Below are 18,587 nucleotides of genomic sequence, written 5' to 3'. Positions count from 1 at the left end.
GTGCCGACCACCTAATATAAAACCATAAACTATAGTATTATTTAATACTTACATAAATGGGGATTTTGTTTTTATTATTTAAACTATATAGCAAATACAATTGAGTTACTACTACCTTACACTTGTTAAGTGTTTTACCAACAACTTGTTGGCCACTCCAGACCCAATATGGCCATACCGAAAAAAAAAAAAATAAAAATGTTTAGTTCAAAATAAACACACTTTAGGCAAGAGTGTGTGTTATAAGATGAAAATCCCAAAAAAAACCAACAATATAAAAATATCAAAAAGGTCCACCGAATGCGCGTACATTCAACTTTTTGAACTTCATCATCATAATGATGAAAGTGATGATCACAGACATGACATGATCAACGTCATCGCTATTACAATGGCAATGGTAGACAAGGCTTATTAACACTATATTAAAGGGCAGTTGCTGCAGCAGCTACCGTTTGGAATTTATAAATACTCATTCTGTAACTTATACTGCATACACTGTATTGTTGGTGTTTTTCTTCAATGTTTAAGCGGACACATCAATGACCCTGTAAATGGGCAATTGCTGTTTTAGTTGTTGTACTTTTTTTTTTTTGGTTAAATGATTGAATGCTGTTTGTTTTGTAACTCAGTGGCATTATAACTGAAAAAATGTTGTTTAATATTTGAATATTCAAATCTTTACAAAACAACAAGTTATAGTTGGCGGCAGTTGTATACACTGAGAATAATTGAAATGAGTTGTAAAGTGTAATATGATTAGAGCCTAATTAGAAATACTCTTCAGAGAGTTCCAATTAAAGGGATTTCTAATTTTGGCTGCCGTTATGGCGTTACCGAAATAATACTGATAACGCTATCGTTACCTCTACCATTTACCGTTTTGAGGTGGCTTCTTAAATTTGGGATTTCCACTTTGAATATAGAAGAAATGGGAGAAAACAAAATACATCACAGAGATAACTAAAAGGAAAGATTTAGAAATAAAGATTAAACAAATCTTTATATAGAGGCAATATGATTAACAAGACATTACTGCATAATCGAGAACTTCAATTGGATCAAATGCTATAAGATCGGACTCCCTAAAAACTTAAACTAAAAGGAAGGATTTAGAAACAATGATGAAACAAATCTTTATATAGAGGCAATATGCTTACCAAGACATTATTGCATAATCGAGAACTTCAATAAGATTAAATGCTATAAGATCGGATAGCATAACTTACTCCCTAAAAACCGTCAAACCCTTTACAAATTTAAAAAAATAATTTAAAGCTTGCCAGGAACTGCAAAAAAGAATTTGAGAGAACAAATGAGATTTTGAACCTAAATGGACCAACAGGTTAAAAGCTCATTTCATTCTCATCTGTCTAGCGGACGACGCAAAGCGTGTGAAGACTTTGTGGAATTGTCTTTAGATCGAAAAACACACACACACCTTCGAATTTCTTAAACTAAAAGAGCGGTATAGTCAGTAGAATAACTGACATCCTCTGAGGAAAGCAAAATATAGAAAGATTCTGAACAGATTAATTTGAATTCGCTACAAAAACTGCATAACGCAAGACGAGGTGGACAAAAGACCGCCAATATTGGGAATTCGAAAGTGTTGCAGACAAATACATTAATGAAGATACCATACCAAACATTAAACCTTTAATGAATTCAAATTGGTAATCTTTACATAGTATTTTCATTTGAGGATCTCATGAACCCCGACATATACATGGTTCGTATGGGATCTCATGTTAAACAGCTTATCTACATAAATCTTACTTAACGATGTCTTGCTGACTTTGAGGACAATATGGTCCGGAACAACCCACTACGAAGTCCACATCCATATCGCTTATAGAACTTAGGACTTTTTAGATAAGTGAATAAATAAACAACAGATTAATCCAAAAAATTATATAACGCGACTTCCTTGTGGAGTATAAAAAATGGAACACGATTATTCAACCTACTATTGCCATAACCGGCTATTTGGTTGCAGAGAAAGCTGTTCTAAGAAGAGGAATTTTTAACCTAAATCCATCAATAACAATCGGTTTCTATTTATTAACATTAATAAGAGAACCCAAAGAAGTCTAGTCAAATTATTCATGCTGAAAATTCACCATTGCGTCCATGTCCTATCATTCATCGATCTTTAGTGAGCGCCAAAGACGTTTTCAAAGAATTACGACACAGGGACTAAAATTGGTGCTACTCAGTCGTATAAACGTAACGGGATCTTTGGTTATTTTGTGCAAGAAACAGTTCTTGTTCTAAGAAAAGGAAAATTGCCCGACTGTCATTAACATCGATCGATAGCAGCTTATTATTATTAAGAAGAAAGTCCTAAAAAGTCTAGGGACAAAAAATAATATAATCTTAAATGTTAATTAAACCCTCAAATTTCAAGTTGAAAGTCACCTGTTGATTCGTTGTCCTATATTTTGTCGATCTTTAGTGATCGCTAAAGACGTTGTCAATGAATTTATGCCACTAATTCTAATCGATTAAGACTTATTATTAACAAGAAAGCCCAACAAGTCGTGGGACTACGAAGAACATAATATTCCAGAGTGAACTTACTCCTCAAATTTGATGCTGCAAGTTCCACGTCCTATAATTCGTTGATCTATATTGATAGCTAAAGACGTTTTCAACGGCATGATACGTATGATAGGGAGCTGTTATAGTAAAAAATAATGAAACAACCATTCCACCATTCCTTTTGTACAAGTGTATTTCATTCAACTATATAACAAAATTGTTGTTGTAATTTAAAGTGAGATTTATATTAAAACTCATAGTTATGGTATGTTGATCAACACACACACACACACTCACATTTAATTAAACAAAAATATTGTATTTAAGTATGAGCTCGTGTTTGATCATTTATTGATCGTCGTTAATACTTTATTTTTTCTTTCTAATTTGTTTATTGATCATGTTTATGGTTGAAATAAAAATAAAATACGTGATTTTATTTTGAGACTTGAATATTTTTTTTTGGTATTTCTATGTACACTGATTTTTCCTACCGGTCTCTTTGTTCATCACTCCTCAAATACACAAAATGTTTGTAAGTATTTGAATAGACGACTCGAGAGTTTGGTATAGTGGACCACCATATTTCTCTGTTGATTTTTTGTGTATATATGTAAATTTAATTAATGTGATTGTAGAGATTTTCTATTTGTTCACAATGTTCAATTTAGTTATTTGTTTACAGGTACCCAAAACACATTTACTGATTGTTTTTCAATTAATTTTATAAATTTTTGAAGAACGAAAAAAAAACACGAAAAAAAATTTTAGGAAAATAAATTGTTTATTTTGCATTTTAAGCAAACATTTTCTTAAAGTGAGTTAAAAACAATTTGCGCATATTTTCGTTGGTTGAATATTAATGTCATAATTTAAAATTAATGCCTTAACTTCTGTTAGATTAAAATGCAAGCAAAAGCTATAAAATACTTAATATGTTGCATCAGCCATTCAAAATTTAAAAAAAAAATATTTAACACACATTTTAATTTTAATTGTTGTTCAAATTAAACTCAGTTCATTTGCATCTGCCGCTAAGCACACCGCTTCTTAGTCGTTCCAAAAATGCACAAAATCGGTGAAATGGGAGGGGAAAATGTTCCAGGGTCTCGATAATGTTTAACGGGTCATGATAAGAGAAATGTTTGTTTTTTATAAATAAATCGTTAATACCAACATCTACCATACAGACGGCTTCGAAAAGCTCATTATTAGACTTTGTCAGTTTCGCTTCTTTAGACTAGAGTAAAATTTGCATTTGCATCTTTAAATTCACACAATAATCTCAACAAAACTTTATGATTTTCAGGAAGCGAAAAATTATTATCAACTGACCGTTTAAGATTAAAAATAAAGTTTTTTCTATAAACAAGAATGCTTTTTCTTAATATTTTTATAAGCCAGACACAGAGTACAACTATTGAAAATAAATAAATAATTTAAATCGCCAACCGAAGAAGAATATATAACAAAAATAACAACAAAACTTAGGTCAACAGTAAAGGTCAGACATTATCGTTAAACTGAAACCAAAGAAATGGAAAGTATAAAGACAATTTGCAAAAGCCTTGACTAAAAGACAATTTTATGGGCATGGAAAAGTAGTAGGAATATCTATGTGAAATGTGAATTCTGTTATATTTTAAAGATAAGCTGTGGTTTTAAACAAAATGATGAATCAAAATCATGAATAATATTTAGAGCACTTTGACCTTAAATTCTTGAATTATCTGGTTTTTTGGGGTTAGAAGTTAATTCTAGTTCTGATTGACTAAAATTTAACAACTCAGACGCCATCTAATTTCAAACTTCATAGGAACACTTCTCCTGACCCCCTATATACCGTCTGAAGCCCCCCCACCTCGGGATCATATTTCCTTCGGGGTAAAGAGATGCTACCAGAACCTCTAGTCTGTCGGTACTATAAACTGGTGATCTCAATTCAGTCGAACCAGAAAAGCTCATAATCTGGTACTACGGGTAGCCAGTTACCTGCAGGACTTCTCCTGGATGGTCAGTTGTTTGAGGTTTCTTCGGAATTCACGTAGTGGCTATGGATTAAACCCAAATTCGCGGGAAGAGTAAGTTGCGGTTAAAAGACTGATGCACGGTGCTGTTGCCGAATGATTCGGTGCTGTTGCCGAATGACAGACAACTGATTGTGGGACTAAGCGTTGAAAATGAGTTGGTGTTAAATGTATATGATACAGGATGAATTTAGGGCTATACGGATCTTATCCGCCCGTATACCTAGAGTGAGTCTGTCGTATGTTGTTCTCTTATGAGTGTGTCGGCTGAATAAGAAGTATGCAGCGTTGAATGGTGCTAACACGGCAGGTGTTCACGTAAAACACTCGACTTCATATCGTCTGAAGGTTCTATCTATTGGTTTTAAATTAAAGGTTTGAGATTTAAAGTTGAGATTTAAAGTTCTTTCAAACTTCAGATTAAGATTTTTCAAAGAAAACACAAGATATAACGGAAATTAAACCGTTATATAGAAGCCAATGGATAGGACTTCCGAATGAAATATTTTCGCTGCTATAACATCACAAATATGATAAACCTTTTTTTAAATTGAAATCTGTTATTTTATTTTTTGGAGAAGGAATAGAAAGTCGACTTGATCCCAATTTTGTTCAAAATTGATCAAATTTAATCTATAGCATCAACGAAAATTTAAACAAAAATTATTTACTGATTAGTGATATCGGATTGGTCGACATTGATTGGTTTCAAAATTTATTCTTTTCAGAAGGTAATTCTTCTTGGATTTTAGAAAAAAAAATATGTACATATTTTATAAATGACCGGATTTACCGAGCAGAATTACGATAAACCTATGTAATCCGTTTTAGTGAAGCAATCTATAGCTTCTGATGGGAATCGAAACCAAATATACTTTAAAATTTGCTCTAAATTTGCTAGTTATTGAACGGGTGCAAATGGGGCTTTAGATTCTCAAACAGTTCTTAGGTTGCTGTTTAAAAGACATGAAACTTTTCTATTCATTGTGTACTTTTAAAGTACTTTGAAGGAATTCTGAAGCAACCAGATTTTACACTATGAGACAAAAATAAATACCGAGTAGAACAAGAATCTGTTTTTGAAATTTGTCAAACACCTCGAAAATCTTGAGATATGGGTAAAAAAGCGGGTTTTCGTACCTTTAGGCACTTATAAGTCAGTATCTTCGTTGAATCTGAACCGATTTTAAGTTTCTCAACGGATTTAGAAAGCAGAAGCTGAGGCCTTTATAATGACGTATATGGCGTTTTATATAGGAACCGTACAATTCGTGCTATGAAACCATATTATATCAGGAATTTGAACTTCATACCGTTGAACCAGTTCCAACTTCAAACAAAAATCCTTGAGACCAACGATTACAGTATATAGGCATGAGTTCTAGAACTGGTAGTAGAACTAAAACAACTTTTTCCAGGAAATTAACAAAATTAATCGCAATTTGGAGAAGTTAAAATAAAATCGATCGGAATAATTTTCAAATTAAAGTCATTACAAGCAGCCTGTCCGATCGTTATACATATTTAAATACAAACTAAGTTTAAAGCCTAATGACGCCCACGAAATCCATTAAACCTATAAACCGAATTTTTTTATGAAATGATTTTAATTAAAATACTAAAACCGAACTCATTCATAAAAAACCTTTTATAAAACAAATAAGTCGTCTACGTTTTTATCCTCCAAAAAATTAAAAAAAAATCCAAATAAAATCAACAACAAAACTATCAACATCCTCTAAAAAACGTTGTGTTGATTTGTTTGTTGTTGCCACTGCTAGTTGTTGTTTTTTAATGTTATGTTGCACAAACGCAAACAATGTGAGGTTGTTGTATACATTTCCATTAAGGCGTGTACACATTGGCGCGACTTTAGTCAAGTATTTTTAAGTTTTATTTTTCTTAAATATTTTCAGTGAAGAAAAAAGTATTCGATCTTAAACGCGGTTTTGTTTCGTTTTTTTTTTTCTTTGTACACATTCAATAAAAATTATTTCCTTTTTGTTTTAAAAAAATATTTAAACTAAAGTGACGAAGAGTCACATTCATACAATATGACTTCTTGACGGCATATTTATAATGTTTATACAAGAATGGTTTGATTGACGGACTGGCAGACTACCGTTTAGCTACCGTAGTAGGTTTTGTTTTAGTGCAGCAGCAGTCATCGTCTACTTTTAGCATGTTGCATGTAAAATAATTAAAAGTTTATGGGACAATAGTGTTGGTAAAATAAATAGCAATAAAGTAATGTTTTAAAAGTATTTAACTTTAAAATGTTGTCATGCTTTTTCTTACTGCACTAGTGTATACTACTTTAAGTGCTATTGTTCAGAGGACTATTTGTCATGGAGTTTTGAAAAATCTTGAATTTTTCTTTTTTATTTTGGCGACATAGAATTATAAACACTGATTTTCAGATTATTATATTTGATTTGTTTACATTGAAATTTAAATGTTACAATTTTTTCTATATGAATTTTTGAATTTAGAAAAGGAAGTTCTTAAATAATTTAATTGATTGCACAGACCAACAAAGTTTTAACCCAGTGAGACTTTATTTTGAATCTGAGTTTATAATATTCCTATAGCATAGCAGGTTTTCGAGATATTTTAACCTTAATTTTGGCCTCCGGTAGGTTAGTGGTTAGTGTTCTAGTCTGGTAGACCGGAGGTGGTGGGTTCGATTCCCACCTGAGGCACTGGTTAAGGAGCGCACAACAGGCCCGATAGAGGCCTAGGTGTATTTCTTCGGATTTGATGTATATACATCCTCCTTTCAAACTAACTAACTAACTAACTAGTTTTGAAAAGTGCCTTATATTCTTCGGAAGACTTATCTACTGGCTTCAAAATAAAAGTCTAAAACCTATTATATCTTGTATATATACACTTATATAAGATACTAGCATACCCTGGGTGCTTCGCTACCCTAACCAAAATTAAATACATACAAAATTTTGTTTACTTTTATAGAAAATTATAATTGATTTAAAAGTTTTGGTAATGTTTTAGTTTTTTACGTTCAATATCACGTGAATAAATTCGCATTCAAGAAGGAGCTTGTATTTTTAGTTTCATTCGTTTAGCTTTCACATTATAGAAAACTTCGAAAGTACTATTTGAAAAAGATTACTATAAAATACCTCTTATAGATTCTCATTTAATCAAAAATTTTAACCATTATAGAGAATTTAAAAGGTATCATTTGAAGAATGGAAAAGTGCCAAAGAGTACCCACTTACAGAATATTATTCAGTCAAGACCATGTATGTTAAAATTTATGTTCCTAGGTTGAATATTTTAGAAAATTCAAAAAGTACCATTTATGAGATAAAAAGTACTAAAAAGTTCTCTCTTAAAGAATCTTATTCAATGAGGACCGTGTATGTTTAATAATCGTGTGTTTTGAATTCAACATACAGAGTATTATTTGAAAAAAGAAAATGTACCAAAAGTGGAATAAATTCTACCTTAGTGGAAAGTACTAATAAAAATAGTACAATTTTTCCCCTTTTCGCTTAGAAATATACTTTTTTTGAGAATTAAGTTTACAAAATGTTACGTATTTAAAAATATATATCGCAAATAAAACTCAAACGATTTAAATCTGCATTCATTTGTTCTTTCAAAAAGTACCAAACAATTTACTCGAATTTGGTCCTATATAGATAGGCCTTAGTACTCGAATTCCAAAATAATATACCAATAGCTTATTTTGTGTGAGTAAATAAACTACTTTTTCAAATTTTATAAAAATTGGCTCAATGAGTTTGAAAAAGATTAAATTTCCCGTTTTCCCCCCTTTTTTGGTATTTTTTTCCCCAGTGAAATAGCAAAAATTTTGTTTTAATTAATATTACAAAGTTAGTCCGTAATTTAATAGGAATTCTTCAATAAATCGAAAAAGTTTTTTTAATGTGCTAAAAAAAGTACCAAAAATGCAGTTTTCTCCTTTTTGCACCCTAAAAGGACAGAATTTTAAAAAAGTACGAAACAGGTGTCTCCTAATTTTGGGAGATATATTCAAAATATTTACAAAAAATGTTATTTTCTTTATTAGTTAAAAAGTTATAAAGGGCCAAAAAAGGTACCAAAATCACTCTTGTTTCTTTTTTAATATATCCTTAACTAAAGCTGAAAAATATTTGTTCTTATTTTTCAGGTTGTTCTACGCTTGTGGCGCAGGTAAGTTATGATTCTAATATACCAAATTATAGTTAATATTGTTTTTATGATCGTTCTACAAATGGATAGCCGATCAATGCAATGCTTCATGACTTTGAAGTGAAAATAAAATTCTGTTGAAGCAAGTATAATAAAATCCTTGGAGTTTGTTTCCTCTCCTATTCATAAGGCATTTAAAAAGGTTACAAACTCCCGGGGAATTATTGTTCATAATTGACCGATATATGTATATAATTTTAATAGTATGCTTTAATAAACCCGATTGGTACAGAAATTTTTTTTTGGGGTATTTTCTTGTTTTCATATGATTAGACACAGTTCTTCGCCTCCAGAAAATAAGTAGAATCTTCAGAAGGCGACGGTTCAAGAACTCTTGCGTTTTTTACATGTTGCTAGTAAATTGTTTTTCATATATTGAATATAGATAGATATACATAGATATAATGTGGATGGTTTTCCTGTCCAAGCCTCCGTTTGAGGATTAAAGGATTAAATATCATATCTATATTTTGCGCCACCGCCTTTACATTGCTCAATCTGGCTTCTCCTTCTAATGTCATGCTGATTTGATTCTATATCCGTTCTATTGAAGTTTATGACGAATCCAACTCCAATTCTGAAACATTATTTTAATCGATCGTTGTTCTTGGCTTCCAGAAAATAAATAGAATCTTACAATGACAATGGTTCATGAATATTTGGATTTTTTTGCACGTTGCGAGTTTAATTGAATATCGACATTTTCGTGAGTAAAAATAATGTGGATGATTTCCTAATTGATCTTAGATGAATCAAATATTTGACGGCTTTTCTGTAAAAGGTTATACAAATATTCTTGTTTGAGAATATAATATATCCGTAATGTGTTATATATTTATACTCAGAACAGTTGAATTCGGAATCATTGTAACTCTACGTAGATTTGTTGCAAGGTCTGAGAAGCTGTGTGCCAGAAGACGGATACATATCATCCTCATTAACGAGATCGGTTAGTCGTTGTTGTATACTATCCCCTGTCGTTCTTAAGGGTTTCGCCACTGATCGTGTTCAGAACTATATTAAATAGCAGTGGATACAGGACCATGTCAGACCCTAATCCTAACTTCTATCGGACAGCTCAACAAGAGATATACGTTATGATATAAACTATTGATAAGATAAATGACTTATCAACATGTCAATGCACTCCAAATCACATTATGATATAGATTGTCGAAGGCTTTTTCGAAGTCTATGAAACACAGATATAGTGGAAGTAAGGAAATTTTAGCTTAATATGTGCTGAGATCTGGATAACTGGTAAGGAATTTCCCGTTCTTACCTAATATGCAGATCCTAAAAACTATGCTACTCGAGACACTCTACTGTATATTGAATGGAAATGACAATTTCCGACGGAAATGACAAATTATTTTAAATGCTTTTATAGATCTCGAAAAACTTCCGACGGTAAACACGATCTATTAGAGTTTTTATTTTAAAAGTCTGGTTTAAATTTCAAGCCATCCGAGTACTATTTATCAAGAAAATTTTTTGTAGTCAGTATAACATATTCCGATGTCAAAGCATAATGGACATGATCGATGAATTTCGTAAAGTTGAACTAATTTGAGCTTTTGAATACATTGTCAATAAACTTTCTGATCATGTTTTAAAGCTCTAACACTGCTTTAGCAAGAAGTTTAATTTAGATTTTTATACATTTTCTTATAGGCAATCAATAGCTTTGTTTCCAATTCGATCTTGAGGATCTTGAGGATAAGTAGTATGTTTAAATATGTATAGTTAAGTTTTTTAATAAACAGATATATGCTGCCATTAAATATTTGATCAGTTTTATTAAAAACATATTCCACGCACAATTTCCTTTATGAAAACTATATTAACGATCGCGTAAAAGTTTAACTTGTGATATGAAACATTAATTTTACAATCGGGTATTTTATGTGAAATTTAAAATATATATTTTTTAATATGAAATTAATTAACACATCGTAAAAACAAACTATTAACAAAAGTATAAACTTTAATAATGAATAAAATACAACAACTACTAACCTGGGTCCATCATATTTTGATCGTAATACTCAATGATGAGGCTGTTTTAGAAATCTGCACAAGGGGAGGTTAAAGATGACTACAACTATTAATTGCACTTGTCCCGACAAGATTTGGCCAATAAACCCAACTTGGTGAAATGTTAACAGCACGATGTTAAATGTACCAACAAATGGGTCAAGGTGAAGATCGATGTTTTTGGTTGATAATTGTTGTCGGTGATAATGGTTATTAAAAGATGAGTATTATTCCATTCCCTATTGATGACGTGTGGGGTGCTGCTAAGCTGCGGTCTGTCTGTTAACGTTGGATGTCGCTGGTGTTTAAATATTTTTGTAGTAAGTGTTAAACAAAACTAATCGATGCCAAATGATGATCACATAAGAATATTTCTTCTTTTTTTCTATTGATTTTTACAATTTTTTCTATTTTACTTTCAAAAAACTACATTTATTAGTTTGTAAACAATTTTTTGGGTTGTTAGACTTGGGTATTTCTTTCAACTATTTTCGTAAATTTTTTTTTAACTTTTTTTGTGTATTATTTTGGTTGGGATCAATACTAATTCACACTTTTTTTGTTTGATTTTCTTATAGCAGCCGGGGTAATTGTTGTTAAGTTGTCGAGTTTTAAATTTGTTGTTGTATTTTTTCTTAATTTTTGTATATTAGAGGAAAATTAGCACGCACTTTACACCTTTGATTTTTAAGCGGTTAATTTTCAAAAAAGACACAAAAAAAACTGAAAATAAATTTTAACACTTTGCTGCTGTGTTTTTATTATCATTAGTTGAGCATTTTTTAAACTTTAATTTTTGCTGCGACCACCCGTACTTTGGAAACAAAAGGCTATGATTTTTTTTAACTTTAATGTTTTATTAAATCTTTCTTTTTTGAATATTATAAACAAAATATCATCATAAATATTATTTTAATAATTGATAAATACAATACACTTTGCCGCCGTTATTATTGAACAACACATAGAATTTAAAATGATTTTCCAGTATTATCACTACAAATAATATTTATTTTTTTTTCAAAAATTTTTTTGTTGCTTCTCTTCGTTCCGACTTGTTGTTCTTCGTCAACCGTACTTGTTGCGACTAATTTGAGGCGTAGCGATCTCGCTCTGTTAGCATCACTGACGATGATCGATCAGTAACCCATACACAAGAACAAAAACAAATCAAGACTACCAACAACAACAAATCACACACTCAGCCAGCCATCCAACCATTCATCCAATATACAGCTCCTCAGCAATAACAACAAAAACACTTTCCATATGTTGTATATATGTACCTATTATCGTTAAAGATCACAACTATAGTTCTGTTAATATTGTTTTTGTAATTCTCATTCAATATAATATGAGAGAAGAATATACATGATCTTTTCTTTTTTTTTTTAGTTTATACATGATTTCTTATATACAAATGTATTGGTTAAATTGACTTTTCTGTTTGGCTATCCGTTTAGTTTCTATTAGTATGTGTAGCCCTTAATGGCGCTTTTTTAGTTTAGTTGAAAGTATCTGAGAGTGTGTTGAGCATCAGCAACAAATACAATGAAGATCATCTCTTAACACTTTTGCATTGGAAAGGGTAACAAATCAAAAGGAGGTGGCTTAAAGTGGGAGTTAGTTTTTGTTAATTATATCCCCCGATTCATAAAAATATTTGTCCTGGATCATTGCAAAGCAGGCGGCTACTTTCCTTTACCCAATAAATACAAATACCGCTGATTATATATAGTTTATAGATTGACCTCCAGCGGTATATTAGCTGTTTAAAACTCCAAGTACCTTGATGTTATTTCAATCAGAATGTATAGAAGTACTACCAGTACCTCTAGTCTACCAAACTCGTTTGACTTGCAGTCTGCCCAGAGATCCTAACCTATCTGGTACCCAGGGAATGAAGTAGGTAGTGACTGTGGTACTAAATGCTGGCAATGAGTAGATATCTGAAGAATAGGATAAATAAGGTGTGCCGTTTTAAGCACGAATACCCTCTTAAGAGCATATGTTACATGAGTATTCTCTTGATCGTGTCGGATGAAAGGGTGGTGAGGTAGTTGGTTTAAATGACAATGGGTGAATGTTATCCTGGCCATGTGTTATTGAAAAATTCCCTTCTTTGGTATGTTAAGAGTTTACCGCCGTATGTCCCCTCTTTTACGAACGAAGTCTTGGTTTTTTGATGGAGTTCGTGCTTCGGTTGCCTTATCAGAATCCATTCTATCTTTTGCGGTTGCGGATTGTTGTAGAGACATGTTTTAGTTTTGATCTGAAGATTGTAGGACAAGAAGAAAAGGGCTCCTATGATCAGAGATTAAATAACTCAAGTGCTTGTACATGGATAAAAATTGACATGATCGTGTTCTTTGAAGTAACAAGGTACAGTGTTGGGTCATGTCTAGCCCCAGGAACTCAAGCAAAGCACTCGAACTTCTGTAGTTTCCGAAAACACCACTGAAGATGTGCTTCGGTTGCCGAATCAGAAACCATTCTATCTGTGTGGTTGTTGATAAGAAGCAAAGGCCTCCCGTAATCACAGATTAGGTTACTCAAGTGCTTGTACATGGATAATAATTGACAAGTTCGTATTCTTTAAAGTAACAAGGTACAGTGTTGGGCTGTGTCTAGCTCCAGGAACTCAAACAAAGCACTCGGACTTCTCGGACACCACTTAAGATGTTGTTTTTATCATATATTTGCTCAAAATCTCAATTCATTCTTACATCCCGACATTGTACCCACGTTGGATTTATGATGGAGATCATAAATCTAACCAATGTCATCTTTTTCTACCACTAGATCATCCAGATTCAAAGTTGTTTATTAATAAAAAAATCACAAAATGCATCCAGAACCAAACGTTTGTTTAAAGGTGATAGAATCGGATGTGGGTATCGAGGTACAAAGACTCGTATCTCATGGGATCCCACAATGTGCTACTTTATATTTTCTACTACGAATAACTACCATACAAAGTCCATTAAGGAGTTTATGCAAAAGATTTCATGTTAATGATCAAAGGAAAGGATCCTAAAATGAGAAAGAGAAACATAAATTCCCATATCTTTTGTTATCAAAAACCTTATTTTATTACCTTCACCTACGCCCATGTTGATCAAAATCATATTTACACACATTATTGAGAAAACAAGCCATTGCAAATTGTTAAATGGATTTTTAGATCTCATTCTCTTTACAATATTAATACTAGGTATACGAGAGAGAAAGAAACCAGTGTTGCCGATTAAGATTTTCAACTAAATCACAGTGACCAATAAACAACATAAAATTTTATTTCATATGTCGATGGTTTTGAACGGTTTCTTTCATTTTATAATACTAAATTTTAAATATGTATTGTTATGGGTAGGAGCCCCACTGTATTTGGCTTCAGGGAAGTATATATGTAATCTAAGGGACATATAGATATACATATGTACATATATTTTTGGCGAGTTATCATGGCGAACTTGCCTCACCACCATGTTATTACAATCCCATAGTATAGAGGTATCATGGTATCGACAACGGTTGGGGGTTGGTGTTTTAGACTCACTGTTATCTGGTAAAACAAGAATTAGTTTCCCACAGCACAGTGTTCTGTTATGGTTATTGGGAATGTTCTTCCGAGAATCAAGTATTGGCCGAGGTTGAATCATAAATCGCGGGAATATTATGTCGATAATGCGGCCTCGGTGGAGGAGTGCTTTGGCAATTGTGTTGTTTCTGGTACTTTATACTTGTTATATACTTGGTAGCTGGCCCTCAAACTTGGATCTAGATATACATATATTTTGATGTTCATAAGACATGTGGATCTAACTGGTACTGTAGAATTTTCTCCCTCGAGGCGTGTTATCTTGAAAACATTCCCGCTTCCCCATCTTTATATCGCAATTCCGATGTATAGATGGGACCACGGGATCAAAACCTGGAGGAATTTTTAACACACTGCTGATTAAAGTTTGTTATCTGGTTCAACGAGACCCAGTAGTCCTCAGTGTCCAGATCTAGATATTGGTAAGTATCTGTGTAATGTGTTGGTTGGTAGTTGAAATCGAAATAATTTTTTAGTTGAGGTTGAAACCCAAATCGCGGAAAGAGAATGTTTGTTTAAGACCTAATATAGTAAAAGGTGTGACTGAACGGCTTCGATCGAGGGATGTGTTGTTTATGGCATGTTAAATTTGATGGTAGGCCTTCAATAGGAATTAAACAGTCTGCGGTTTGATAGGGCGAATCATGAACTTACGAATGTTTTTCACACGCTGGCAACACTGATACTCACACACAAACATCTTTATAAATCTAAAGAAAAACTGCGCAAACAACAGAAACAACAACAAACATTTCTAAACGAAAGAGTTGATGTGAGGGAATGAATGAGTGAAAAACAACAACAAAAAGAAAGCAATCGGGCGGAGTTAATACTGAAATGCATGAATGGCCAATCTAAAGCCAGTAAGCGTAACCGGAACACACTGAGTTGAATGAATGAGAGTATTGTGTCTGCATGTAGATTCGTATATACACACATACTATATATGTATGCAGCAGAAGAAGAAGGTATTACAAGAATGCAAGATGTCATGAATAGAGTGAAGGGGATATATTTGAATATCTGTTTTGTTTCCGTTTTTAGACTTTTCAACACATTATTGTTTTTAGTATGTATGTCTGTCACCTCAGTTGCATTGTGCTTAGGTGTTTAGTTGTGTATGTATTAATACACCTTCATAAGTACTTGAGCATATGTATGTGTTTATATATATTTATTTAGCCGAAATTGTAGGCGGAGCAGAAATGATTGTGTCGATAAATGTTGACATTTGATTTTCAAATGGACGGAACATTTTATCTGCATTTACTGCACAAACATACATACATACATATCTACTTATTTTAATAATTATAATTACCTTGGTATGGTCCATAGCATGCTGCCTTATTTTCCTGCTTATGAAAAACATCATTATTATCCTTGTCGTTTTAACGTACGACAAGAAGTATAATGATGATTGCACTTTGTTAATTATGCAAAATTATATGAAGCGGTTCGAAGCGTTTCAAATTGCTGATTGTTGTTGTTGCTGCTGTTCATTCCTAAATCTGCTGCTGTTGTGACTGACATTTTTTTGTTGCTATTGCTGCTAGTCTTCTTGCTGCATTTCCAATACCACCGAAGCATTCGTGGATGCTTGGTTTCATTTAATTATGAAAATGGATAATTTTCCTCGAAATAGTAAAATCGAGTGGAGTATGTATTTTTAGTAGTTAAGGAATTTGCTGGAAATAATGTGCATTTGTAGCTATAAGAAGTGGCCAGTAGTCTATATAAAGTTTTTGCGAAGTTGTTGACCTCTAATCCGTTTGTAATTAAATTGCAGTTTGTCAATTTGATGATCATTTTATGAAATTTGTAGCATGTCTGTTATATTGTCTATTACCTCGGACCCTCTCGACGTTTCTTTAGAAAATTTATCCATAATTTACTCCAATATCCCAATGTATAATGTAGTCAAAATATCGTATATTTCGCATAGTTTGATCTATAATTATCACCATCCATCCATTATCACCATTCTCTAAACATCATCAATAATTATCAGAAATCTTACGATGGTGAAAATGTTGCTGCTTTTCTTAGAAATTTCATCATCAAAAACCGGTTAGATATTTTATTTTATATTGCCCAGATTCTGACACCCGGGGGAACATAATCTTGATGAAGGACTCCATCTTTGTGTTATTGCAATCCAGTTTATAGTCTAGTCTGCCGTGACTATAAACTGCTGATGGTCACATGTATCCTCGGCCATTCCTTGAAATGATTTGACATGTGGTCGAACCAGAGAACCACATAATCTGGTACCACGGGAGTCGGCTGCCCGCAGGGCTCAGTTTTGGACTTTGTATTGTCCCGGTTATTCGAGGTGCACGTGGTGGCTGTGGTTATACCCTACACCACTTTAGTGGGGAGGGTATATTGGATTTGTGCTGATGTTTGTAACATACAAAAATATTCGTCCTAGACCCACCTTAAAGTATACCAATCGACTTAGAATCGTTTTCTGAGTCGATTAAGCTATGTCCGTCCGTCCGTCCGTCCGTCCGTCTGGCTGGCTGTCCATGTAAACTTTGTGCGCAAGGTACAGGTCGCAATTTTCAAGATAATTGGATGAAATTTGGCACGCACGTTTTATTTGACCTAAGGACGAAGCCTACTGAAAATGGTTAAAATCGGTCCATTATTTCACCTAGCCCCCATACAACAGAACCCCCCGAAAAGGGCTTCTGAGCTCATAATTATGTTAAATATACAGATATATCGATAAAATACGGCACAACTAAGTTTTATAGAAGTCTTGATGACCCTGTCAAATTTCATAAAGATCGGGCCACATTTGACCCTAGCTCCCATACAAAGTCCCCTTCAGAAAATTACTTGAATGTCCCAAATTAGCTTATAAACACAAATATCGCGATGAAATTCAGCACAATAAAATATTATGTAAATATAAATATATTCACAAAATTTTATCGGGCTTGGTACATATTTGCCCCTAGCCCCCATATAAAGCCTCTTTCAGAAAATTAGTTTTTAATCCATAAATTGCTTAAATGTATCGGAACAAGGGAATATTGAAGATAAATGCTTTATTATGAAAAATAAATCACATTTAATATTCATAACTGGTGTAGGGTATCATATGGTCGGCCACGCCCGACTATAATTTCTTACTTGTTTAAACATAAATTCGAGGGAAGAGAATGTCCGTTAAAAGATTGATGCACGGTTAAGTTTATAATTCGGTATATGTTCGCTGATTTTGCCGAAGTCAACAGATACCCCACAGAAGAGAGACTGTGAGACTTAGCGTTGGAAATGAATTGATGTTAAATGTTTATAATACAGGATAAATGTAGGAGTATACGGAACTTACCCGCCCGTATACCTAGAGTGCGTGTGTTGGATGTTGTTCTCTATGAGTGTTTGGAATGTATAAGTAGTGTGCTGTGTTGAATTGTGATGGATGAAAGGTATCTTATATAAGTTATGCCTTCATAGGGTCAATGAGATCATACTGATAGGATAATGTGACATTCTAATTTTGAGAATTTATAAATCATACAATGTAATAATTTTTTCTGGACACAAGACTTAGATATCGTTTTTTACCAAAAAATCTCCGCTTTTTATTACAACTTTACGGTATTTTTTTAAACTAAATTGATCCTTTTTTAAAGAATCTTTCCTTTAGGCAAGATTTTAATTCCCTACTATCAATAAGAGAAATTTCGAATTTTATGCAGAAAGAAAATCGAAATATAAAATAACATTTATGGAGCATAACAACATCACAAACTCAATGGGACATGTGCAACAACATTTTAAATTTTGAAAAAAAAAAAAAACAAAAATCAAATCAAAAGGGGGGAAACTTATTGCAGACTGAAAATTTTAAAGCAATAAAATGCAAAATAAGAAATAAATATTAATGAACGAACGAAACATTAAGGCAGCATTAAAAATTTTGATTTTCAAAGGATAAATACATATAACGAAGTGTAGAGAATATAAAACACATGTTAAGACAGATAAGAGTATTAATTATAATCGGCTGAGGCGAATGTGATGTGTCAAATTGTGTCAGAAATATATTCCTATACATATGCATTTGAATTCAAAACTATTTACCACTTGAATCTCTCCCAGGAACATGTTACTTTAGGGAAACTTCTCTCACC

The 18,587-nt window shown here is 32.6% G+C and overlaps 1 protein-coding gene across 1 annotated transcript in view; it reads right to left on the bottom strand.

Moving 5' to 3' along the window:
• Window positions 1-12,006, bottom strand: part of LOC119610514 (paired box pox-meso protein) — a 34,193-nt gene extending 22,187 nt beyond the window's left edge. The window contains exon 1 of the mRNA XM_037965761.1: window positions 10,818-12,006. Within this exon, the coding sequence (XP_037821689.1) occupies window positions 10,818-10,830 (13 nt within the window). The 5' untranslated portion in view covers window positions 10,831-12,006. The remainder of the gene's footprint in view (window positions 1-10,817) is intronic.
• Window positions 12,007-18,587: the final 6,581 nt, after the last annotated feature.

The sequence above is a fragment of the Lucilia sericata genome, unplaced genomic scaffold (assembly GCF_015586225.1).
Source record: "Lucilia sericata isolate MDLA Ls3-8-SP2 unplaced genomic scaffold, ASM1558622v1 Contig001219F_arrow, whole genome shotgun sequence".
In the NCBI taxonomy this organism is placed as follows: domain Eukaryota; kingdom Metazoa; phylum Arthropoda; class Insecta; order Diptera; family Calliphoridae; genus Lucilia; species Lucilia sericata.
Note: the sequence above shows the minus strand (reverse complement) of the source record. Positions and strands in the feature narration are given on the sequence as shown.